At 39.9% G+C, this 27803-nt stretch overlaps 1 protein-coding gene and 1 long non-coding RNA gene across 4 annotated transcripts in view; one reads left to right on the forward strand and one right to left on the reverse strand.

The window, feature by feature from the left end:
* LOC138783838 (uncharacterized) overlaps positions 1 to 27803 on the reverse strand; it is a 161546-nt gene that overhangs the window by 103538 nt on the left and 30205 nt on the right. The window contains exon 3 of one of the 3 annotated variants that reach the window (XR_011361763.1): positions 16940 to 17061. The exons of the other annotated variants lie outside the window; for them this stretch is intronic. This is a non-coding gene — a long non-coding RNA (uncharacterized lncRNA). The remainder of the gene's footprint in view (positions 1 to 16939; positions 17062 to 27803) is intronic. 3 annotated transcript variants of the gene reach the window in all.
* On the forward strand, positions 14599 to 26488 carry COMMD3 (COMM domain containing 3). Its single transcript, XM_069959055.1, has 8 exons — positions 14599 to 14807; positions 23462 to 23573; positions 23651 to 23714; positions 23792 to 23826; positions 23921 to 23981; positions 24065 to 24121; positions 24196 to 24255; positions 26165 to 26488. The coding sequence occupies exons 1-8, from the start codon at positions 14669 to 14671 to the stop codon at positions 26222 to 26224; spliced, it is 588 nt and encodes a 195-aa protein (XP_069815156.1). The 5' UTR covers positions 14599 to 14668; the 3' UTR covers positions 26225 to 26488.

The following is a 27803-nucleotide window of genomic DNA, read 5'->3' on the forward strand; positions in this document are numbered from 1 at the left end:
TGTGAACCTATCCATACACAGAAGTTGATATCAACAGAATGCCACAGGATGGGCATCATCTACTGGAAAAGTACCATTCTCTCTAATCTTGAAAGAAAAACAGTACATTACAACAAGATGCAAAAGCATGACGTGAACTGGGCCTAAGTCCTTTAAGTATACATCATCCGGAGTTCTCCATGAATCTACCACTGGCTTTGACTCAAATAAATAAATGAAGAACAGCAACAAAAACTGTAAAAAATTAAAATAAAAACAAACACTGTGAAACCCCCTGGGCTTCCTGCATGAACTCTCTTTTTTTGTGCTGGTTTTTCTTAGTTTGGGTATGTTTTGGTAGTCTTAAAAAAACACAAGTTTTGAAAATACAAATAATTAGAAAACAAACTGCAGTAAAAAATAAAATTTATATATATATATATATATATATATATATATATATATATATATATATATAGCACAAAAAAGCAGTTTCAAGGGGGAATAAAACTGCTGTCGTAGTACAATAGTGTCCAAAACCTTAGAGAGTTAATAGAACCTGTATAGTGCAAAGAATCGAATTGTGCATCGTATTGCTTTGTTCTGAGGGAGATCGGTTTCACAATCTGAATATGAACATTTAAACATAGGAATATGTCCATTACCCTATCGACTGATATTGCCTATATGTTAATAAAAGACACCATTGTGCTCATGTGCACAGGGCGATTTTTGTATCCAAACCTCATATAAGTTCTATGTATAAAACGAGCACATAAGCTCCATTTGCCTTCATTTATTAGGGTATCAAAGGCGTTCTTTACTTATGCTATGTTCACTCACCATCGTTTTCAGACAAACTTCATAATTTTTTTCTAAAGATGGCCATTAATAATGATTGTTATTTATGGCCATCATTATTAAATAATGGCTGTTATTTTTTTTATTTTTTTAAAAACTGCCGTTATTTGGCCTAAAAAGACTTTGTAAGAACATAGCCTTATAGAGTTATGAGAATTGTTCCTACGATGGAGTTTTTAGTCCGGTATGTAAAGTCTTTTTACATTCATTATCTTGGTTTTCTCCCCTGAATACCGCTCCAAAATGACTAAGAGTAATTTAAATATCATGCCCTAAACATGCTGTATAACAAACGCAGCAATGAAACAAATACAGCAAACACATACAAAAAAAATACAGCAAAAGTTGCAAAATACATGAGAATGAAAAGTTACATTCTTATAAAGTGACATCTGGCTGCTGCGGTTTTAAAAATACTAAAAAAAAGCCTCTGTCAAAATGACCTGAACCCAGGGTTACAGGAAATACTTCTTCCTATTATAACTAGATTGAACCAGAAGAGAGAAGCATTTCAGTCCTTTAGCTTTCACACAGTTTTAGTCTTCATCAATAGAATAGCCTTAGGGTATAGTTACACGCGGCAGATTTGTTGCAGAAATTTCTCCAATTGTCCCATTCATCTGAATGGGTCTTGTAGAAATCCACGTGCTTGCCACCAAAACAAACACATTTGGATGAATGGAAGTGTTTTTCAGTCATAGAAATTTCTGCCACGTGTGAATCTAGCTTTATTGATATTCCCTGTTTGCTATAATAGTATCTATGGGTTTAGCACTTTATTGATTGCTATTGAACTGTTCATTTTACCTTTCTAATACATGGTGCAGGCTGGGATTGGAAACATAAGAATTGTGGATCCCTGGACAATAATTATATGAATGTGTCTATGGCTTTATAACTATATTACTGTAATGATTATTGCCTTCTAGACAGTATAGTTAACTATAACATCTTATTACCTCCTACAGACGTCTATTAAACTATGAAATGTAAATGTATCTGTAAAACTGCTAAACGGGAAGAACGCAAACCAAACAGGATAAGAAATCATTGTAAATGCGCATAACAATGGATCCTCCCAGTACAATAGGAATATTAAGTGTCCACTGTCGTCGAGAAATAAGATCCGTGTTCTCTCTGTTTGGTTTATGGAAAAAACATCCTTTTTATACTCAACAAATTATCTGAACACAACAGTCTACAGTCACTGAAAGCTGCAAGTAAATGGTAATAAGCAATAAAACAATCAACCGTGGAATAAAAGATAAAATATGAAACGTTCACAGAATGTTGAACAGAAATGATTACAAATGCAGACGTGATTATGAGGGATAAAGCACAACAGATAGATAGATAGATAGATAGATAGATAGATAGATAGATAGATAGATAGATACATTATGAATACAGTGAGTGCATCTGGTTGCAGCTTTCATCCTTAGATATCTATATTGTATAATATATATAGTAAAAGGCGCACTAAGCCTGGAGAACACCGCTAAGAAAAGTGTAGCTGAATATATTTCTATCTATCGTCTATGTATTATCCATTCATCTATCTCATATGTATCTATCTATTTACCTATCTAAAATACAGAATAAAGAATGCATTTAAGTAAATATCTGTTTACCTAGTGTTTTAAATAGTACAATTGAAAAATGTTATGAAACATATTTCTATATCTCTACGTAGCTAGTATATAATTTACAGTTAATTTATATTACCATTATGTAGATTTTCTTCATTATCCCATTCATTAACTCATCTTCTTACATAATAAGTATATGTTTGGCAGTACATGTATAGATTACATCTGTGTCTTTTTGTTACCACTTTGCCTTCTTTGCTCATTCTCATCTGGTTTCCCAGTGCTGTCTGACAGTGACGGCCTGGGCAAGTCTGCTTTTTATCTCCACGGAAGTCCTTTTTGCATTACTGCCATCTGTTTTAACAGTTTATTAATTCCTGACAAAAAGGATAAGATTAAATTGGATTGCTGCAAGAAGCTTCCTATCTAATACCTGATTAAAGTGATCCCAAAAAAAACAGCTAACTAATAAAAACGGATAGGAAAACCGCTGTTGAGAGACGCAATTGTCGCATAGAACTCAATGCCAAACTGTGAGGAACAGCAAGTCCTCAAAAAAGTGCAAAATAGGCAAGATATTTTTTAACAAATCATATTAAAATTTTTCGGGGGGGGGGGGGGGAAACAACAGGGAATATCTACTGTAATATTCAAAATGGGCTATTGGCCTCAGGCCTCCTGCACTATGTGTACTACATATTACATGGTCCATTGGAAGTCATATGTCTGGGGGTAAATGGCTTCATAATATCCAACGTTTGTGTTAGATCCGTGCAGAATCAAACGGAAAAAAACTGTGTAAAATTCTAAATATACATTAAGACCCTATACACTCCTATGGATTCACTGTTATTGCTCTGTATGAAATGAAGCTGTAATATGGCTGTGTGCATGGGATATAAGGCTAATAATTTACCTTCTAAACTATCCTCTTTGTATACAATTTTATAGTAGACATCAGTAAGAAGAAATAAATAGATAGATAGATACAAGGTAGCAAATAACGCAGCACTCTTTGTAAATGCACGGGTGCCAGCTGTAAACCGGAGATCAGCCGGTATGTATATATCCAAAGCAAAATACTGCAGCACTCCAGATTTCGGTGAAGAAATGTTAAAGTGGTTTATTCAATCCATAAAGCAGGCAATGCTTTGGATAGATAGATAGATAGATAGATAGATAGATAGATAGATAGATAGATAGATAGATAGATAGATAGATAGATAGATAGATAGAATGGCATGGAGCAACAAACTATAGGTGGTGGGAAAAGTAAATTGCATGCAGGGATGTATATATAATGGTATGCTGGGCTGTATAGCCCAGGGCTGAATAACCAGTAGGAAGAGGGAGATTGTGATCTTAGTGACACATCTGGAATACTGTGTCCAGTTCTGGAGACCTCACCAAAAAACTAAACTCAAGAAGAAGAGGACACAGTGACACAGTGAGAGGTTAGCTGGGGGAAAGATCAGAAGCAATGTGAGAAAATATTACTTTACTGAAGGAGTAGTAGATGCTTAGAACAAACTTTCAGCAGATGTGGTTGGTAAATCCACAATAACAGAATGTAAACTTGCCTGGGATAAACATATATCTATCCTAAGATAATAAGAAGGGAAATACTAAAAGGACAGATTAGATGGACCCGCGCCGACAATCTTCTATGTTTCTAAAGATATATCTATGATTTATCCTGAGTAAAATGATAATAAAATACACAGGTACTTGTTTATAAAATTCTTAAGGCACAAGAGCTCAAGAGTTATTATAGTAAGACCAATATACTGTAGCCTCAGGTCCAGGATCACTGATATCTACAAAAGGCCTATACTGGTCCTAAAGCTCTTGGTATACTTACACAGGCAGAGCAGCAGGATGAAGCTATCAGGGATTTCCCAAACATGAATATGTATATTCCTCTGCATTTAGGGCAGGTCTCCTAAAAGCTATCATTAGTGGTTGTACCAGAATTCCTTGGTAAATAATAACTTAGATATGGGAGGCTAGAATAGACTTTAGACAAAATGAACAACTCTTTTATCCCTTACTAAAATTCTAGGGTATTTTGAACTTTGGAGCTAAATGGTTAATAGGTGGTGGAATATAGTTACAGGGCGAAGGTGTGAATTCTGCTCTGCAGTTTATGCTGCTTTCTCCATCAGCGGCTCATATAGTGCAGCCTCTCGCAGCAGCTCTTCATATGATATTAAGCTTCACAGCTCACGTTTCATGTCTGCCACTACTCATTTCACACAAGGTCTGCATGTCTAGGAAGGACGTGAACATGAAAATCCAACACTGTGTGCTATAGGATGAAAGATTTCTACTTCAGATTGGTAAAGGTTACAGGCGCTAATGTGAATGGAGAGGCTAGGGACTGTAAATAACCATATTGTTTAGTAGAATATCCTACAGTACATGACACCCACTAAATGCATCGTACAGTACTTCAAGAGAACCTGACATTCAATATAGATCTTTAATCTATTACTCTAAGATCTAGGAAATATATTTACAAGTTAAAAAAAATGGTGACAAATCCTAGTTCTAAGAGACTTGTATATATGTCCTTTAATGACGCAATAAATGATCTTATTCAGCTAGTACCTTAATCAAAAGGGCTGTTTATGTCATATTTTACCCTTATTTACTGGTGTCCTTTAAAAAAGGGATGCTGACAGCAGAGGCCCCCATTCACTTTAAGGCCATGTTCACACAATGTATATTTTCGTTAAAGTACGGCCGTTGTTGCCAATTACAACTACAGCCGTGATTAATACGAAAATATACGTTGCCTAGCCTCTATAGAATCCCGTCCGGAGCGTATACACATAGTATACGCTCTGTCTGGGATCTTTCGCGGCGCCGTAGAAAACTGACATGTCAGTTTTCTGCGGCCACTATTCAGTGAATAGCAGCCGCAGAAAACCCTGTCAGTGCACACTATGGAGCGAGCGGTACAGATGCGCCCACATCAGAACTCTGTGGCCCTAAAGATCATCCTTAACGTACTGCAGTACCAGCACGGATGATCTTTTCAGAGACCGGGCCATTCCGTGACCCGGCCGGGTCACAGAATGGCCGGTCTTTTACAGTGTGTGAACATAGCCTAAGGGTGCGTTCACACCTACAGGATCCTCAGCAGATTTGATGGTGCAGATTTGATGCTGTGTTCAGTTATTTAAATAAAATCTGCTGCGGATCCGCTGCAGATCCACTGCGGATCCTGTAAGTGTGAACGTACCCTAAGGCTGCGTTCACACTACGTATATTTCAGTCAGTATATTTCAGTGAGTATTGCAACTAAAACCAGAAGTGGATTAAAAACATAGAAAGGATCTGTTCACACAATGGTGAAATTGAGTGGATGGCCGCCATATAACAGTAAATAACTGCCATTATTTCAATACAACAGCCGTTGTTCTAAAATAACAGAAAATATTTGCCATTATATGGCGGCCATCCACTCAATTTCAACATTGTGTGAACAGATCCTTTCTGTGTTTTTAATCCACTCCTGGTTTTGGTTGCAATACTGACTGAAATATACTGACTGAAATATACGTAGTGTGAACACAGCCTAAAAGTGTATTCTGCTAAGGTAAAATACATGTTGAAACATTCAACTAATAACTACGTTCTGGCCATTTCCCATACTTATAAATTTATGTATTGGGACTGAAAAGCATGGCTTGCTGAGCTTTCGAATCCCACTATATAACTATACAATCAATTAAAAATGGCCAGAACATAGTCAATAGTTTACAAAGTTCAGGCCATTAAATGAAATGACAGTAGGCTGTGATATATGTCAGCATCCCTTTATGACTTTTGATGTGAATAGCTTCACACTGTTTTCTTCTATGATTCATTCTGCTCAGTCTCTGGGTAGCAGTTACCTTACAATCTCTTTATGCCTGATGCTGTAGTAATCTGTACTTTTACTAGAATAGTTATCTGCTCTTTATGCTCTGGCTTCATGGTGAGCCTGTGATAGACTTGTGTCATACACAGCAGCCAATCAGAGCAGGCAGAGCTGCAGGAGGAGGAGAGAGCAGCAGTCTAAACCAATGAAAAGATGGGGGCGTGTCCTGGACTGAAGTTAAAGGCCATATTAAAAGGCCCAACCTGCTAGGTAAATGAACACCCTTTTGCCATATAGGAGCCCATTTATCGTGCCTATTACACGGCCTGATAATCAAGTGGCCAAGGCTGCATAAAACCTCTAAGCCAAGCATCTCTTATTATATGTAGAGATGTGCAGTTGGCGGTAGGTTATCTTTTAAAATGTTGGAAGACAGCGATCAGCCAACAAGTAGATACCTCCCCATATAATAGGGCCTTTAGCCATAGACACAGCTCTGCTCATAAATCTATGTTGCTACACATTGCAATAAATTAATTATTCAATATTTGTCTAGGTCCACAATATTAGCTGGTACACTCTGCTGTATGCGTATAGAAGTGCAATCAACTATAATTTTCAATATAAATGCATGCATATTTAGAAAGCTAAATGATTTCTAATGAAGAGAATATACGTTTTTTTGTTGTTGTTTTTTTCAAATCAACTGGTACTAGAAAGTTTTATGGATTTGTAAAATCTCCAGTCTTTCAGTACTTATCAGCTGCTGTATGTCCTGCAGGAAGTGGTTATTGTTTCCAGTCTGACACAGTGGTCTCTGCTGCATTCTCTGACCAGGAACTGTCCCCAAAGAAAATGCCTTCTGCTCTTCCTGACATGGACAGAGGTGGCAGCAGAGAGCTCTGTGTCAGACGGAACAATAATTCGCCCGATCGTACGATTAACGATTTCGAAGTAACGATTTTTTTTTTTAGAACGATCAGCGTTTAGACGGAACGATATATCGTACAGAAAATTCGTTTTGCGATCGTTTTGTGATCGCTTAAGCCTATCTTGCACAAATCGGTGAACAACTGTTTACACGGAACGATCTGCAAATTTTTTGCGAACGACGAACGACGATTTTAGAACACGTTGTAAGATCAAAATGAACGATTTCTCGTTCATCATTCGATCGTTCACTGCGTTTACACGTACAATTATCGTTCGAATTCACTAACGTTCGAATGTAAACGCAGCATTACAAATCTAAATAACTTTTTGGTCGGTTGAATAAAAATGGCCAGAGTTTCCCCTAGATGGCAGATGTATGTAACTTTACAGTCATATATGTCTGGAGCATAGATTTGGCAATCTATTTCATATGGACTTGATGGACCTAATTCATGGATGGGGTGTGAACTTATTCTAAATGTTAGATATAATATTATATTCAGTATGTGCATTGCACTTAGCATCTCTCATACTGAATAGGGAATACAAGAAGGTACTGCAGGTGCTTTAAGATGATTTTCACAAGATTGCAGAAGATCAAAAGGATAAATTCTCTACAACTATTACAAGCGCTGCAGACTAATCACGTCTATAATCCACATAGGTTTTGCCTGCACCAGACTGGATGGAGACATTGATGTGCTTTAGGACACTCTAATAAAGACATATTTTTATTGAAAATTGCACCATATGCAGAGAGGAGATCAAGGAAGAGCTTCCATTTACATGCTGTGTGGCATAATGTAAAAGACATAGTAAATAAAATGCTGTACTGTTTTAGACTTTGAGCAGAGATTAGAAGTAGAATAAAGAATATAGTTACATAGTTGACAAGGATCCTTCAAGTTCAACATATAACCCTACTGGGTTGATCTAAAGGAAGGCAAAAAATAACTCTGATGCCACATGCCCCATAGCAGGCTCCATGAAACTCATACAGATTTACTGTGGGTCTTACCCCTGTATAATGAATACATTAAATCTGAAGGGGATATAGCATTTCTGCACTAGAATAAAGATGTGGCCTGGAATCTGGTGTTAGATGAGAGCTATCAGTCACACTTCCCAGCCATAATGAGCTGCCAGCAGTGTAAACACTGGGAACAACTGTAGTAACAGGTGAAGAATAAGGTCTCATGCAAAGAATGCAATATGGCTCCATAACCAGTCTGTTAGTTAAAATCTGTCTGTCTCTACAAGGGTGGACACGGACAATAAAGGGTCCGAATTCAAAAAACGTACATGGGTCCATTGCTCTCCAATACTTCATCAAAAACAACTCCCTAATAGATGATAAGAAGTTGATAAAATGCATAAAAATTCAAAGATATTTAGTCACTTGCTCCAATCATCTCCTCCATTCTATTAATCCCTTTTTGTCACATACATCTAAAAATCAGACATATACATAAACAAAAAAAAATCTGCATAATTCGTCTGAGAAGATTGGCCATGACCCCCCTCTATATTCTGTGTCTGATGGTAAGGCAACTGGCTGAAGCAGGAGCCTCCTCCTCTGTCTTGATTACCCTAGAATAAAAAGATTGATAGGCCCTGTCCCCTTGGCTAAGCCACACCCTGGTCATTTCCCAGCTAGAATGGAAGAGATCAGCAGAGTAATCCCTATGTTGCCTACAAGAATATGAAGAAAGTGTTGCCAACTAACAATCAATTTGGGCAAGATTATTTCCTATTATGCAGCACCACCGCTTATGGTCCTCCTGGAACTCCAGGTCCTGTGACGTCATGACCCAGCTCAGAAATTCCCACTCGGCCAGTCAGCAGGTAGTTCCTATAAAAACACAGGCAGCCGGGAGAAAAACTAGACTGGAGGCTGTAGGTGAGCTGTAGGGGGACAGGTAAGTAGTAGGGATGAGCGAACCTCATTTGATTAGCGGTGGCTGAAGAAATTGGATGCAGCCCTAGAGAGTCCTGGATAGGCCATAGGCTGTAACCATGTTTTCCCTAGGACTGCATCCAACCTCTTCAGCCACTAGTATTTAAATTCTGAACGCTCAGGTGAGGAAGAACCTGAGTGTGCGCAAGGTTCGCTCATCTCTAGTAACTATGCCTTGATTGTTATTTTCCGACCACCCCCATTTTTACATTATGCCCGGAGTGTTCCTTTAAAGGGGTACTCCAGGCTAGAGGTATTTTTCATGTATCGCCTAGGAGGGGGTGGATATAGACACCACTATCACTTACCTCCCCGGTTCCAGCACGAGGTCCCGGATTGCGCTGTCCCGTTCTCCCGCCCCGCTGCCGCTTCCTGGTCTGAGCTGCGGCTTAAGACTGTGGTAGCAGGCTCCCGCCTCGGCCACTGAATGGCTGAGCTGCCTGGAGACGTCAAGCCACAACTCAGACCAGGAAGCGGCAGCGAGATCGGAGAATGGGGCGGCGCGATCCGGGACCAGGGGCTGGAACCAGGGAGGTAAGTGGACGACGGCGTCTATATCCACTTCCTCCCCGGCCATACACAATAAATAACCCTGCCGCGGGACCGGCATCGGGAGTGGGTTAGTAAATGATCCGTTATCCAGGGGTAGGGTGGGTTCTGCCCCGGGTGCCAGGGTGACAGGTTGCCTTTACTGTAACTATATACAAAGACACCTGCTCCCATTTACCCAGCCGGATTTACTAAAAGGCGTACACCTCTTAGTATATCCAGCAAGACCTGCGCCTGCCACACAGCTGGCAAAGCAATCTAGATTTCTGTTTTCATGCATAAATTAGGTGTGGGATGAAGCCAAGCCTTGCCGTGCTTCCCAGCCCATCCACCAGGCCAGCAAGGCCTACACCTAGCGTATGCCAAGGAAATGGCTAAAATCTGTGCCTTTTCTATGGAGTACACCCGAGGCACATATAAATAAATCTGCCCCTAAGTGCTCTACAGCTCACTTGTCAGTGTTCTATAGCTCACTTGTTTAGACTGGAACGAGATGATCAGAGGGAAAGATATTTAAAGAGGCGGCACTGTTGCGGGGGGGGGGGGGGAATCAACAGGTGGTGTGATCGCAAACAGTTTGACAAAATACTCTTTTTCCTTAGGTTTTCTGTTTAAATCAACATTATACATATGGCCACTAGGTGTCTCCTTTCCTGTCAAACTGTGGTCCATGCTCCCTCCATGACGATATTTGGTCATTTATTAGTTCAAAAGAAAAAAAACAGACTAAACACAGGATATCCCAGTTCTTTGTGGAGCGGGAGAGGTTTTCTTAAGGTGCTCACATTCAGGGCTGTCTTATTGGCATGGAGGGAGCACGGACCACAGTTTGGCAGCCCCTTCCGCAGATTCCCAGGCTGCGCTCTGATGTTGATGCATGTAATAAAGCTGACAGCGAGCAGGAGACAAGAAATAAGAGAGTGCTGACCTGACAGATTGTTGGTTGCTTGCTCCTCAGCATCGGCCATGTAATAGGGAGACATAGATAAAGCAGGGTTTTAACACTACACACACACACACACACAGCTCTGTATGAAGCTACCCTGACATTTCCTGGTCTCCAGCTGAGAGGTAGTTTGTACTCCATCATTTTTTGGAGACTGTGGAGGTCTATGATATTTTGTTTTCAGTTTAATCTCATTCATTGCAGCTGTGATGACAACACAGGAAAAAAGTGTGTGACACCAATATGGCCACCCCAAAGCAACATATAATTTTTTTTTTCAAAATAAACAACAATATTGGTAAAAATGAATATATAATAAATACTGTATTTCCCTACAACAGACATACACTATATTAATGAAAATAAAATACATGAGACATTCCTCTAATTCTATTAGGGATAAACGGGTGTCATCACTCATCTATGGAGAAGAAAAACTGGTTAAAATCCTGTATCCTTGTTAACCCTGGCTGTTTGCACATACTATTAAAACTGGTGGATTGGCAAGAAAAGTGTTCTGCCCAATACAATCTACTGTCAGCAGTTATCAGTCAAAGACTGAATTTACTGTTCTCAGAGGGTTGACTAACAGGTGGTTCAAAAGAATAACGTCACACATAAAATGTAGGTTTATATCAACCAATGGAGAAGAAATAATACTATGCCTGCTGAAGGTCAACATGCCTGACTCTATTCTGTCAGGAGAGAAGCCGTGGTCAGAAATGCCTACAACCATCTCATTCGTCTCTCCATATAGAAATAAACACGTCAGTTCACTCAATACATGCAATACATTTATGGGGTAAAAGTTACCATACACCAAAGTGACCACATACATTCACGGTTGGCTTAGCTAAGTGCGCATATGCTCCCAATGGGGATAGGGTGACAAAACTGGTATCAGACACTTCAAGTGGTGGACTACCTTCTGTGACAACTAAGGATGGAATATGGTAAAATTCTAAATTCCTAGTCCTTCCTTCCTACTGAGAAAATAGGCTATAAATATCAGATCAGGTTTAAAGGCCCTATTACACCAAGTGATTGTCGGTCATACTTGGACGATTATCGGCCGTAATCGCTTGGTGTAATAGCTAGTGTTAAAAGGCAACGATCAGACGACATACACAATGTCAGCTGATCCTTGTCTTCAACATGTTGAAAAAACTACAATAACAACGGTCTGCTGGCAGTCGCTTCGTGTAATAGGAGTAGCGGCAGAAGACCACCACTCCCGCAGCTCCCTGTGGCCCCTCCACACTTACCAGCTTGATGTTGGTGCATGTAATAGCGCCGTCAGCGAGCGGGGAACGAGGAGCTAGCAAGCGCTGATCTGTTAGGTCAGCGCTGGCTTGCTCCTCCTGATTGGCCCTTGTAATAAGGCCTTAACTCTCAGCGTCTCTGCCGTTCATGAGTTTGGGCCTGTGTTCCGCCACTTAAATGGGCAATGCCTTGATCAGATGAAAAGGCTACAGCATGTGTAGAGCATCATGGCCTCCTCAGAACAGCTGGGGTGCCAGGAAGGGGGTGCCTTATTTTCTGCTTATTTTCCAAAGTTACAAAAAACATTAAAGCAGTGACATACTGAGCTAATACTTCCTGAAGCAATGCTCTATCCTCCTTTTCCATGTACATTTCCACTATATACATTACTGTTAAAGTGAATATCTAGGCGCTGATGACCCCCCTAAAACCGCTGGTACCATTGCGTTGTCAGCGGCGATCCATGTCCAGTCCCAGAGTCCGCTTTTCTCCTGGTGCAAGTGTTTGCGTAAAAAGACATTTATTTCTGGCGGTGCAGTGTCAAAAAGCGGGGCCTAGAACATCCATACCTTAGACCTGCAGCATCTCTCTCTTCTTCAGCAGCTCATGGTAATCAGTTCCAGGGGCGTGGCTAATGGTTCGTTTACACAGAGAGATTTATCTGACAGATTTTTTAAGCCAAAGCCAGAAATGGATCTGAAAAGAGGATAGATCCCAGTGTTTCCGTTACGACCGGTTCTCGGTTTATAGTCTGTTCCTGGCTTTGGCTTTACAGATTTGTCAGATAAATTTCTGTGTGTAAACGCACCATAAGAAAATGAAAGGTGAGTAAGGAAAAGAGAGAGGTACACAGCTCTTATTACTTTAATATGGCCTGTACACAGCTCTTATTACTTTAATATGGCCCTTACACAGCTCTTATTACTTTAATACGGCCCGTACACAGCTCTTATTACTATAATACGGCCCGTACACAGCTCTTATTACTATAATACGGCCCTCACACAGCTCTTATTACTATAATACGGCCCTTACACAGCTCTTATTACTATAATATGGCCCTTACACAGCTCTTATTACTTTTAGTACTATAATACGGCCCTTACACAGCTCTTATTACTATAATATGGCCCTTACACAGCTCTTATTACTATAATATGGCCTGTACACAGCTCTTATTACTATAATACGTCCTGTACACAGCTCTTATTACTCTTATTACTATAATATGGCCTGTACACAGCTCTTAGTACTATAATACGTCCCATACACAGCTCTTATTACTATAATATGGCCTGTACACAGCTCTTAGTACTATAATACGTCCCATACACAGCTCTTATTACTATAATACGGCCCGTACACAGCTCTTATTACTATAATACGGCCCTCACACAGCTCTTATTACTATAATACGTCCCATACACAGCTCTTATTACTATAATACGGCCCTTACACAGCTCTTATTACTATAATACGGCCCTTACACAGCTCTTATTACTCTTAGTACTATAATGGGGCCCTTACACAGCTCTTATTACTCTTAGTACTATAATACGGCCCTTACACAGCTCTTATTACTCTTAGTACTATAATGGGGCCCTTACACAGCTCTTATTACTCATAGTACTATAATACGGCCCGTACACAGCTCTTATTACTCTTATTACTATAATACGGCCCGTACACAGCTCTTATTACTCTTATTACTATAATATGGCCCGTACACAGCTCTTATTACTCTTAGTACTATAATACGGCCCGTACACAGCCCTTATTACTATAATACGGCCCGTACACAGCCCTTATTACTATAATACGGCCCGTACACAGCTCTTATTACTATAATACGGCCCTTACACAGCTCTTATTACTCTTATTACTGTAATACAGCCCTTACACAGCTCTTATTACTCTTATTACTGTAATACAGCCCTTACACAGCTCTTATTACTCTTAGTACTATAATACGTCCCTTACACAGCTCTTATTACTCTTATTACTGTAATACGGCCCTTACACAGCTCTTATTACTCTTAGTACTATAATGGGGCCCTTACACAGCTCTTATTACTCATAGTACTATAATACGGCCCGTACACAGCTCTTATTACTCTTATTACTATAATACGGCCCGTACACAGCTCTTATTACTCTTATTACTATAATATGGCCCGTACACAGCTCTTATTACTCTTAGTACTATAATACGGCCCGTACACAGCCCTTATTACTATAATACGGCCCGTACACAGCCCTTATTACTATAATACGGCCCGTACACAGCTCTTATTACTATAATACGGCCCGTACACAGCTCTTATTACTCTTAGTACTATGATGAGGCGCTTACACAGCTCTTATTACTCTTAGTACTATAATACGGCCCGTACACAGCCCTTAGTACTATAATACGGCCCGTACACAGCAGTCTCCCTCCTTCTTTCCTATATCTGCTGGCCCTTCACACTCCTGTTTACACTTGTGGTAAGTTTACATGTAACCCCCTCTATTGTACCAGAATGACCCAGCCGTCCAATAAGTTGCTGTGTATTTCTCCGGCTGCTCCATCTTCCTCTCCAGCAGTCGGGCACTTGGCCGGGCTGGGAGTTTCGCTCTGCAGCACATGGCAGTATAATAACGCTGTGAGCACAGGCAGAGAGGGTGAGCCGCTGTCAGCTGGTGTGGTCACGTGGTGCGGGGTGGAAGGTCGCTCGATCACAATGGAGCTGTCGGAGGAGTCGCTGAGGGGACTGTACCGGTTAGCGGATCCGGCCCAGTTTAGCGGTAAAGCTTTCGGTGCTGTGCTCCGGGCGGCCCTGCAGAGCCTGAGCCCGGACCAGGCCGCACATCCCGCCTTAGGTAAGGGGGGCAGGGACTCCGCCTGCCGCCGCCGCCGCCTTTGTGCCCGCTATGAGCCGTGCGGGCAGACACGGGCACCGGGCAGCTCACATTACCACAAGCTTTTGTTCGTCTTCTTGGTGCTGGGCGGCAGACACCGGGCACAGGGGCGGGAGGAAGCGGGCGACGTGTGACAGGCAGGCCGGCCTAGTGGCAGCTGGAGGGACCGGAGCCTGCCGGCAAAATACAGGGGATCCCGGCCCGTACTGCACCTCAGGCGAATAGAGACGGACCGACCCTCCCGCTGTGTAACTGTCACTCGGTAACCCCTAGCAACCGGCTGGTTACAATGTAGTTTATAAATAAACGCTGAGCGCTGATTGGCTGCTGCGGGCGCCGCACTAATTACTGGATGTCCGGATAGAAGGGAACAATAATAATAATAAGAATTGTGCCCGCAGAAGGTGAGCACACCGGAGAGGTACCGGGCTGCTGTGACCTCTGACCCTGATTGTTTACAGGCTTTATGACTGTCTGGGGTGACACACTTCATATGGAGGTGACAACCAGACCACATACTCTCATTGTTACAGTGTATCAGACCTGGAGGTTTTGCTAGTTAGTTAACAATTGTATCTACTTCTCAGCTAAGAGTCAGTCCAGATGGATGCAAATAAATATATATATATACTAAGGTATAACAAACAGATCTTAATTGTGAGAGTTCAAGATAGATAGATATATTTTTTATTTTTAAAATATATATATATATATATTTTTTTTTTTTTTTAAATATATATATATATATATATATATATATATATATATATATTTAAAAGAAAAAAAAAACACTGATGATCTGATTCAATGGCTTGTCATTAGAACTTGTAAGGCTTCTAGACCGAACTATAAGGCTATGTTCACACAACGTCAAAAAAAGGAAAAAGGAGTCCACTTTTTGATTTAAAAAAGACGTCCGTTATAGCATCATTTTACATTACTTCAATAAAATAAAATTGCATTGGTCTATTAAATAACGGACGTCTTTTTCACACAGTGTATTAAATGACGGACGTCTTTTGAAAAAGATGTCCGTTATTATATAGGCTTTAATGTTTAAATTCAAGGGAACTAAAATCATACAACAACCGGTCTTCTTTAAAACAAAGCAGACACTGTTTTCCTTTTTGGACATTGTGTGAACATAGCCTAAGGGTACAAACCCACACACCGTATATGCAGCAGATCTGCAGCAGATTGGATGGTGCAGATTTGATGCTGTGTTCAGTTATTTAGATCTAATCTGCTGCGTATTTGCTGCGTATCGCAGCAGTAAATACGCTGCATATACGGTGTGTGGGTTTATACCCTAAGGGTGCGTTCACACCTACAGGATCTGCAGCTGATTTTCTGCAGCAGATTTCATTTAAGTAACTGAACACAGCATCAAATCTGCTGCAGATCCTGTAGGTGTGAACGCACCCTAAGGGTGAATTCACATGCATCAGATCTTGTTGCAGATATTTGTGCGACTATAGAATGCCCAGAAGTTCATGTTTGTAATGTGTGTGAATCCGCTGCTAAGGGTTTGTTCACACATGAGATCTGCGCATTTTCTGCAGTGGATCTGCCGCAGAGCCAAACATGTGAACATATCAGGGTATATAGGGTAACGTAACATATAATGTATATGCTTCAGAGTTTATACTGTGTAAATCATTATAAAGAAATAGCTGAACAAGACATAGAATCTGCTGTATATACAGTATGTGCGACCCTTCCATCAGGCTGGCTTCACATGTGTATTTGGCTTAAACCAGGACTAGGTCCAAAACTCCAAGACTTTCCAATAGTTTTTGTCTGTGTTGGCTAAAACTACTAACAAAATACTATAGGCCCAGATTTATGAGTGTACAGCAAAAAGACACTGGTGTGACCTGCCGGCATCAACTAATCACAGCTCTTATTACATTTTATCAGAGCTGGAAGCTGATCTGTGATTGGTTGCTGTGGGTGGGTTTAGACCAGTGTATATTTTACACCCTTTGATAAATCTCGCCCTATGTGTGAACCTGGACGGAGATCCCTGTTTTTTCATAAAGGGATGAGGCCTGTATGAAAAAACACTGTCTGTTTTTCATTTCCATCACTACCTGTAAATGGGTCCTGGTGGTGGTGGTCTCTACATTTAGCAGGAATGTTGTAAGATGCTTCCTTAATATACTGTATATTTAACTTTATATCAATAAAGTTACATATGTCTGTCCTCCATTCCCTGTTAAAAATAAATAAATAAAATCAAGTCAGAGTGTATTTTCTTGTGCATACCAAATGCATTGCGGTGTTAGCCAAGATCAGGCCATTTCAGAGCAGTATAATGCAGCCACATATTAATGACCAAAATGCCACACCACAGACCCAAAAAGTTAGGCCAAATTATGTTGATCTGAAAGCGGCCTAAGGCTATGTTCACATACAGTATTTTTGCTCAGTATTTTGCAACCAAAACCAGAAGTGGATTGAAAACACAGAAAGGCTATGGGGGAGATTTATCAAACATGGTGTAAAGTGAAAATGGCTCAGTTGCCCCTAGCAACCAATCAGATTCCACCTTTCATTCCTTACAGACTCTGGTAAATGAAAGGTGGAATTTGATTGGTTGCTAGGGGCAACTAAGCCAGTTTCACTTTACACCATGTTTGATAAATCTCACCCTATGTTCACACGCTGTAGAAATTGAGTGGATAGCCGCCATATAATGGCAAATATTTATTGAGATTTTAAAACAGCGGTCGTTGTTTTGAAATAACGCCCATTATTTGCCATTAAATGTCCGCCATTTACTCAATTTCTACAGTGTGTGAATATAGCCTTACTGTGTGGGAACATAGCCTAATGCTGTTACAAACTGTTTTCCTCCAGAATTTACCTGCAGTGAATGCTGAAGAGTCCTGTCCAAATTCATGCAAACCCATTTGTTACAAGTCTAAGGGTCCATTTACACAGAAAGATTATCTGCCAAAGATTTGAAGCCAAAGCCAGAAAACAGACTATAAACAGAGATCAGGTCATAAAGGAAAGCCTGACATTTCTCCTCTTTTCAAACCCATTCCTGGCTTTGGCTTCAAATCTTTATCAGATAATCTGTCAGATAATCTTTCTATGTAAATGGACCCTTAGATCCCCTTAATGGCATCCAGTGTGTGCAATAGAGGAAGTGGCAGAGCTGTCATGTGACTGGTAGTCCCACTATAGGCCCTTATTGTTATTTTAGTATTGTATACTTTGCGGTGTTTCCACACGTGGCAGATGCCTGCAGAATTTTTTCTGATTGTAGGTGGTTTCTGCAGCATGTGCATTTGTTTTTGTGCAAATACAATTCATATATATTTCTGTAAAGCATATTTGCCACCTTTTATTGTGCCCATACATGTGAAAACTGCCCCGACACACCCAAAAAAGTTACGAAATAATGTTAAACTATTAAAAAAAAAATCACCAACCATATTTGTAATACCTAAAGCATGTTCTATATGCTGAAATAAACATGGGGCAATGAGAGATGTATAAAGGATAAATTCAATTTAACTTAAATATTTTTTTTACCTTTAAAAAAATTTGAATTTAAAAAAGAAGGATGAGTTCACACATGTCATGTTTGTAGCAGGTACTAAACATCAGTTCCAGTCACTTAAATTGGGACATTGCTGATAAATAGAACAGCTGCAGAATTTTCTACAACAAATCTTTTCTGTGTTTTCATTCAAACTATACAAAAATACATTCTTTAATAATGCAATCTTGTTGATCCCCATACTAGGCCTCAGTTGAAGCCTGAGATAACCATCATGGTGGAGTAGCACTCTGAGCCCTTGGGTATCAGCATAAAATATTTTATAACTATCAACTACATCACAGAATTATAATATAATTGGATACAGGAAATAGTTTACTGGTATGCAAAACTTTAGTTATAAGAAGCATCAAACAACACCAAAGAGGGTATCTGCTAAATAAAAAAGTGTTTTTTCTAAGGTCTATATAATAATGTGTGTGTGTGTGTGTGTGTGTGTGTGTGTGTGTCTTGGCCCACATTTACCAATTACCAATCTGGACAAAAATGAGATAGCAACTAATGGCAGCTCATTTTGACAAAGAAAAGCTGAGTTGTGATTGGTTGCCATCAGTTTGAGATACAGATGGATAAATGTTGGCCAATGTGGAAGTTTTCACTTTGGTTTCTCTTGAAAGTATTTGCAGCTCTGATTATATAACTAGGGGGAATTCATAACCATAATAACTGATATATAACAATAGTTTACACTGTGATGTAATGTTTCAATGGCCTCTAAAAATAAGTGTTGGGATCTGGTTGCTATAGATAATTGTTCCTCTTTTACCCTGCTTTTTTGTTAGCTTTCATTTACTTAGTTCTGTTTTGGTAGGATGACAGGCAAATAAAGCTAAAGTATAGGGGTATATTTGCTAATGGCAGATTTTTTGTCTATTATTATAATTGGTTTGCAATCAGCTGAATGAGGTTTGATGTTGGTTTAGTGAATGGGACAGAATTTGTGCAACTAATCTGCCATGTGTGACTATACCTTATGGTGCATTTACACAGACAGATTTATCTGACAGATTTCTGAAGCCAAAACCAGGAACAGACTATAAACAGGGGACAGGTCATAAAGGAAAGAGTGATTTCGACTGATTTCTCCTCTTTTCAGATCTATTCCTGGCTTTGGCTTCATAAATCTGTCTGTGTAAACGCACCATTAGAAAGGCCCATTTTATATTATTGCTTAAAAGCTGAGAAGCAGCACCTCTTGTACAGGGAGGCCTTATTTCTATAAATTCTACTCTAAATGTTAGAACTGGGGTCTGTGTGTTTTAATTAAGGAAAGTGTTTATAATGATTACTGGAAATTAAAAAATAATAATAATAATAATAATAATGTCTGATTATGTGAACCCTTTGCCTTGGTTCCTGTAACTGAGGTGAATGTGTATGATTATTGCTGCTATTACTGGAACACTGGATCAAGAGTCTGATAAACTTAAGAAGTGAAGGACCTAGTCAACAATAATGATAACTATCTTTCTCTCTCTATCTATCTATATATATATATATATATATATATATATATATATATATATATATATATAAATTTTTTTCTTACTTTCAGTTATTGTGTGTTTGGAGATAGTTGGCAATATTTCATGCTGTCCTGTGATCTGAAGCATGAGCTTGTACTTAGTATATTCATTACCATATCTTGCAGTTATTTAGCACTTTGGGTAGATAATGGTTACTCTTTAGTGTACATGAGTAGCCATTACCTTGGTGAAAATCTAATCCTAGTTATATAGAATTTCTCATGTATGTGCATAAGGCTATAGACTCAAATAAATATTAATATTTTTTTATTATTATTCAAAAGGTTTTTGTGTTTGACATTGATAAATGTGTCCTGCAGAGAACTTATACATGCTACAGATACACATATGTGTAGTATAGAATGGATGTATGGACTGTATAAATGTGTATAGAATTGTACTATAGAATGAATGTGTAAATATGGAATACATCAATCTATGTGTATAGCTATATGTATGTATAGATTCTATCTCCTGAATGTGAGTCCTTTTGGTTAGGTGAAAGGTTCTGAGTACAAACGTAAGTCATGTAGTTTATATAAAACCTACCCCACCCACTGTCCTGGTTATATTACAGAGCATATTACCTATCATAGAATAACAAGTGGGATATCATTCCCAGTTCATTGAAAGAAGCAGTGAGCCTTGTCCATAGAGTAAGACTATATATATATATATATATATATATATATATATATATATATATATATATATATATACACCCCAGAATCCGATATACTAGTGTTGGAAATGGGCATGCTTCATAGCCAATTGTCATCGGGTTTGTATTAGTTATTTACAAGTAACAATAGACGTTTACACGTTTGTCATTTTATTCATTGATTTTATAAAAGGCATCTGGTTATTAGGAATAGGAATGTCTGTCTATTATACATTGATATGTGTTCCTTATGGCACTGATAACGTTATTGCTAATGTAATCTCCTCATACTATAGTAAGGTGTATGTCACTAGTCCCAGTGTATTTCCTTTCCTCCCCAGCTCTCAGTGTGTTCCCCCTTGCTCCCATAGTGCAGTGCTGGGCAGGAGTTGGGGTCCTGTCTGTGCTGCTGGATTTCTTGGCAGTCCCTAGGTTGTGGCAGGGGGTGGATGAATTCCTTCATGTTCTTTCTTGGCCCTGTCCTGTATGCTGAGATGCTCAGTTCTTTTGCTTGGTTCCCCAAATAAATAAATAAAAAACTGCTAAAACCTGGTAGTCATTTAAAGATTGTACCCAGATTATGGTTTTTTTCTGGTTATTTATAGCTAAATGACAACTGCCACCGCTTACACAAGAATATTCTGTTCTGTATCCATGCTGCCTGTGAGCATGTTTGTCTTTGGTATATTGTGTATAAATAAATGTATGTCACATATGTATTGGTCACTTCTTTACAATTTAAAAATAGATGTACAGTTTTGTGAGTGGGCTGTGTGATCCAGTTGAATTGGGGCAGGATCCTGCTAATCTCTCATTAATATATATATTAGATCATTCAATGATATTAAGGATATGGCTGTAATTGTAAAATCAGTGCTAATTCTAGTCGTGCAATGGTCTGAACTACAAATTTCAGTACACATGAATGCACATTGGGATATATATTTTATATATACACTGTTTATTTTCTCTTTCCACGTGTGTCATATACACATACATACATATGAGACAGATGTGTAGCAGATACATAGCAGTTTATACATAAATAACTGGCAGATAGTAGTTTATAGATAGATAGAAGATACATAGCACACTGACTGATATAGGTTGATATTGGCAGACACAGCAGTTTGTAGAGAAATGTAATATACATTTGCCTGCGTGTATGTGTATAGGTAGTATGTATGCATATAACTGTGTATACCTGTCACTATGACACGGTATATAACGTGCTGTCAGCTCGGTCAGTGTATACAGATGACGTGTATCACCGTGGAGACGCAGTCTGCAATAGATCTGACTTGGTAATAGTTAACACAGCAGCGATCGCGAGTGGAAATGTGTGTGTCACCGGCTGTGGGCGTGTGCGTGCAGGAAGTGCACCTCGTGGGGATGTTGGTCTTGCTGTAATGTCCTCTCATTAACGCTGACACCCGGGGAAAGCGCTCACTTACCAGCATTAAAGATATCACCCCATCTCTAGTGCTGGCAGCGACTACAGCTGTATGCCTGCTGTATATACACTGCCACACACCCTGCACCTAGCTGTATATACACTGCCACACACCCTGCACCTAGCTGTATATACACTGCCACACACCCTCCACCTAGCTGTATATACACTGCCACAGACCCTCCACCTAGCTGTATATACACTGCCACAGACCCTCCACCTAGCTGTATATACACTGCCACAGACCCTCCACCTAGCTGTATATACACTGCAACACACCCTGCACCTAGCTGTATATACACTGCAACACACCCTGCACCTAGCTGTATATACACTGCCACACACCCTGCACCTAGCTGTATATACACTGCCACAGACCCTCCACCTAGCTGGATATACACTGCCACACACCCTGCACCTAGCTGTATATACACTGCCACAGACCCTCCACCTAGCTGTATATACACTGCCACAGACCCTCCGCCTAGCTGTATATACACTGCCACACACCCTCCACCTAGCTGTATATACACTGCCACAGACCCTCCACCTAGCTGTATATACACTGCCACACCCCCTCCACCTAGCTGTATATACACTGCCACACACCCTGCACCTAGCTGTATATACACTGCCACACACCCTGCACCTAGCTGTATATACACTGCCACACACCCTGCACCTAGCTGTATATACACTGCCACAGACCCTCCACCTAGCTGTATATACACTGCCACAGACCCTCCACCTAGCTGTATATACACTGCCACACACCCTGCACCTAGCTGTATATACACTGCCACAGACCCTCCACCTAGCTGTATATACACTGCCACACACCCTGCACCTAGCTGGATATACACTGCCACACACCCTGCACCTAGCTGGATATACACTGCCACACACCCTGCACCTAGCTGGATATACACTGCCACACACCCTGCACCTAGCTGGATATACACTGCCACACACCCTGCACCTAGCTGGATATACACTGCCACACACCCTGCACCTAGCTGGATATACACTGCCACACACCCTGCACCTAGCTGGATATACACTGCCACACACCCTGCACCTGGGAGAGCCCTTGTTTCCTTTAGCATAACATTCCTTCATTTATCAGAGATATACTGTACATTTGAATTGATGAGACTTCGGGTCCATTTATTATCTGACAGATTATCTGCCAAAAATCTGAAGCCAAAGCCAGGAATGGATTTGAAAATCTTTCCTTAATGACCTGATCTCTGTTTGTTTATAGTCTTCCTGGCTTTGGCTTCAAATCTTTGTCAGATAATCTATCAGATAATCTTTCTGTGTAAATGGACCCTTCTATTTCTATATTAAAGATCCTTGCTGTCTATTGATGACCATCCTATATGTTTGTGTTTGATCTAGATGAGACAGTGTTTCAGCACATCCCCCCATGTCACATAAAAGAGTGTCAGGCTGCAGCCACCACCTGTATACTGGAAGCAGTGAGGAACAATGTAGATAGAGCAGCTCTCAGGTATCTATAACCTGCATATGGGGGGATAAGATGGTCTCTTCATTCTGTATGTCCTCTCATTGCTCCTCTCCCAACAGCTCCTTCCTGGAGGACAGCAAATTTGATAAAGAGAGGAGCGAGCACTTCTGGACAGAATACCAGGTTCTTATTTATTTATGTGGCTTCATGTCATGTTTCTAATACATTTATGTGTTAATAATAAGTCTGCTATTTTCCAGAAACACAGAGAGTCACTAGAGATTCTGCTAGAAAAGTGAGTGTTTTCTCTTTTTCGAACAAACCCAGGCATCCCATAGACTAGCCTTACCACAGCTATTGTTCTAACCTGTGACTATTCTTATACTCAGCATTGGCAGAGCCCCCCCACATGTGTCTGATGTGTCCTGGCGTCTTGCCTATGAAATAAAGGTGATTGCATCATATCTATAAGTATATGCTATCTTGTATGTGCATTTTAATCTTGTAGCTAAGAGAGTTGTTCTTTTCCATAGACCAACCAGTTGTATAAAACCTACCGACCTTCCTACTTGGTGAAATTAAATTTAGAGGTAAAGAGAAATCTTGTTTGATGGTATATCATGGCCGATCCCCAACATGCTTTCTAATACTCTGTGTTTTATAGTCTCCAGATGCAAGCCTGGCCCAGGACCTTAGTTTTAATTGCTCAATGGAGCAACTGCAGGTATCTATCTATCTATCTATCTATCTATCTATCTATCTATCTATCTATCTCCTATCTATCTATCTATCTATCTATCTCCTATCTATCATGTATCTATCTATCTATCTATCTATCTATCTATCTATCTATCTCCTATCTATCTGTCTGTCTATCTATCTATCTATCTATCTATTATCTATCTCCTATCTATCTATCTATCTATCTATCTATCTATCTATCTATCTATCTCCTATCTATCTATCTCCTATCTATCTATCTCCTATCTATCTATCTATCTATCTATCTATCTATCTATCTATCTATCTCCTATCTATCTATCTCCTATCTATCTATCTATCTATCTATCTATCTATGAGAGTATCTTCGTGGATACTAATATAATCCAGCTACAAATATAAAGCTGATAATTATAGCTATGAATGAGTTTATCAGATACATGTCTGTAGTCTCTGTGCACTTGATAAGATTCCTTAAATACCAGGTTATGTATGAGTGTTTGGTGGTTGTCAGGGACTGTGATGTATTTATTGAAGCAATGTATACAGCTATAAGCAGGGCCAGGGATGTCAGCGGTGTCTACAGGTGATAGAATACATGTTATTTGATTGATTACATTACATGTCAGTGTATGCTGCAGAAACATGTAGCTGGACTGCATAGTTGTCTGTGTAACTTCTGGCCTTTTCAAGTTATCTCTAGTCACCTATCTATCTATCTATCTATCTAACAAAAATGGAACACGAGGACGGCACTCCAGTAGTGTATAGTGAAGATTTATTCACCCAATCACAAGTAGCGACGTTTCGACTCTAACATGAGTCTTTCTCCAGCTTTAAGCTATTTTGACTTCAAGCCAGCACAGTGCCGTCCATCCACCATTTTCTTATCTATCTATCTATCTATCTCTCTATCTACTGTCAGGATAAAGCTACTGTTTTCCACGTGCATTGACCAGATATCGGTAAAGCTTTGCATGATCTCTTCACACTCTTTCATCCCCAAGCTGTTGCAAAACTACAATTCCCAGGCAGGGCATGCTAGGAGTTGTAGTTTTGCAACAGCTTGGAGATTAAATAGATCTGTATAAGGTTTGGTATGTTTGCTGTTGCTGCTATAGTGTAGAAGGATGTACAGTATTATGACTTTGACGCTGAACTCTTTCAACATCGGTTTATACATTGGTCGATTCACATGTGGTGTTTGTTTGTTTTTACTGCGTTTTTTTCTAGTCAACGCCAGGAGTGGATTCAAAACTACATAGTTCTACCCTCTTTGGAGTTCATTGCTGTGTTTGTCCCATAAAACTGCATCCTGGACTGTATGTGTGAACACAGCCACAGAGCGCCTTTACATCGCATTTTGTTGCTGTTTTTTAAGGACTGGATAAAAAAAAGATTTTTGAATTATTTTTCTATTTTTCATAATATTCTATAATCTGATCTGATATTTATCTGCCTTCAACAACTGCAGCAAAACAATACGTGTACAAACGCCCTAGGCTGGGTGTGCTGCGTTTCTTTTCCGCCACTGCAGTTTTTGATGTAGTTTTCTGCAGCGGATCCGACTGGAAAGAACTTCCTCTTGTGCTCCTCCTTCCTTCTGAATTCACATCTGGCTTTGGCTCTAAAAACTGACACAGAAACTGCAGCGTTTTTCCAATAAATGCTTTGTGTGACCCCAGCCTTAGGCTTAGTGCAAGAGATTATGGGTAGTTTCCACACACAACTTTTTATTTATTATGAGTTGTATTTTTTTTTTTAACCAAAGCCATAAGTGGATCTACCAGAAAGGAAAACTCCACTTTCTGGCTTTAATAAAAACTGATCCCCCTTCTATGATGTAGCTGTTGCCAGTCACGTGTATAGATATTTCTCTCCATTATATAATGCTCTATTTTTCCTGTTTTTAGGATTTAGTTGGAAAACTTAAAGACGCTGCTAAAAGTTTGGAGAGGACATCGCAGATGTGAGGACAGAAGAAGAAATGAATGCAGTTTACCTATAGACTATTGTTACATTCCATGAGAGTCTGTGTATGACGTACTCCAGTGACGTCACATTCTGAATACTAACATTAAACCCTGTCTACTAACCCCAGTCTCTGACAAATACAATTTCCTATACTTTACTCCCAGGACATGACCGACCCAACCCCCTCTCCTAAAGGAATTACCAAACCCCTATAAAGTGTGTGTCATTTGTCAGCACTAAATAAATATTATGGTGAAACCAGATTTTGTGGTTTATTTTATGTGTCCTTTGTGCAGTTGTTATTGGTGCCATATAAATCTGCTAGCTCTTGTGGTGGAGCCCAGATCCATCAGGCATATACTATATGGTAAGGGGGCTACTCTCTAGGGTATCCACTATGAAGAGCCTACATCTGCATGTCTACATAAATAAATAAAATGTTTATATTTTTGTTTTAAAAAAATATATATAATTTTTCCGAAGAATATACCGAAATGATAGAAACAAGTGAGAGGAATACATAGTATAATACTGGGAACCAACACAAATATCATATGAACATGAAAGATTCATCTTGCATATATGCCTGTGACTACACTATACTGCTATTTATTACTGTATAGATTGAACCATATCTACAAGTTCAGCTTTGTTGGTTCTGTCCTGCTAGAAAAAAAAAGTGAGAAATATGTATAGAACAATAGAGTTTCCAAGGCTTGTACAATGCCCCTTCATGCTGCTCTCTAATCCACGATACTCCCCCCACTGTCGGGCACACATTCCTGCCTGTGCCCGGAACGGGCGGCGCTTTGTTCTGGGGGTCACAGACCACCAGCGACCACCCCAGGCAGAAGAAGCCGGAGATCCCAGCACTGTGTGTGTACAGAGATCTAGGATCCAGTAGAAGAATTCCCTGGTTGCTGGTGCATAAATCGTGTGTCCTGTCATGGAGCCAACTGAACTAAAGGGATATATGAATATGAGTGAGGGGTTCGTCTGTACGGTCCTCTGTGTATGTATATGTGGGAAACCTATAGGTTAGCACATAATTGGCGATGAGAATGAGTAGTCTAGGGCTATGTAGCACTGCTGAACCTACTATCACTCCAGCATATAGACATGTATAGATCTGCTCTCTTCTAGTTCTCCTCCTCTATATATAGAACTATATATACTATACACCTAACCTCTAGGTAGATAGCTGTGTTATCATGGCAGTGCACACACAATGTCCTCAAAGGGAATGACATCGGCAGCTTCTCACATGGTGTCGTGGGGTGTGATATCGTGACAAGAAGGCACCCGGCTCCTGAGATCAATGACTCCTCTGCTTCTTCTCCATGGTTATATGAAGCTACACCTCTAGTCGGTGCACGGATGTAACGGCGTTGCTGTCAGCTCCCGGTCCTTATAGTTATTACCGATAGTAGTGCTTGTCGAAGTCAGCTACTTTATAAGGGCAAAATAGTTATGTTTGATGGGACATCGAGTGCACTAGTAGTACCATAAGTTTAGTTCCCAGTACACTGTATGGTATCTCTGTAGTGTGTACAGTGTAGACAGCAGAGAGTGCACTGT

The sequence above is a fragment of the Dendropsophus ebraccatus genome, chromosome 2, assembly GCF_027789765.1.
Source record: "Dendropsophus ebraccatus isolate aDenEbr1 chromosome 2, aDenEbr1.pat, whole genome shotgun sequence".
Lineage (NCBI taxonomy): Eukaryota > Metazoa > Chordata > Amphibia > Anura > Hylidae > Dendropsophus > Dendropsophus ebraccatus.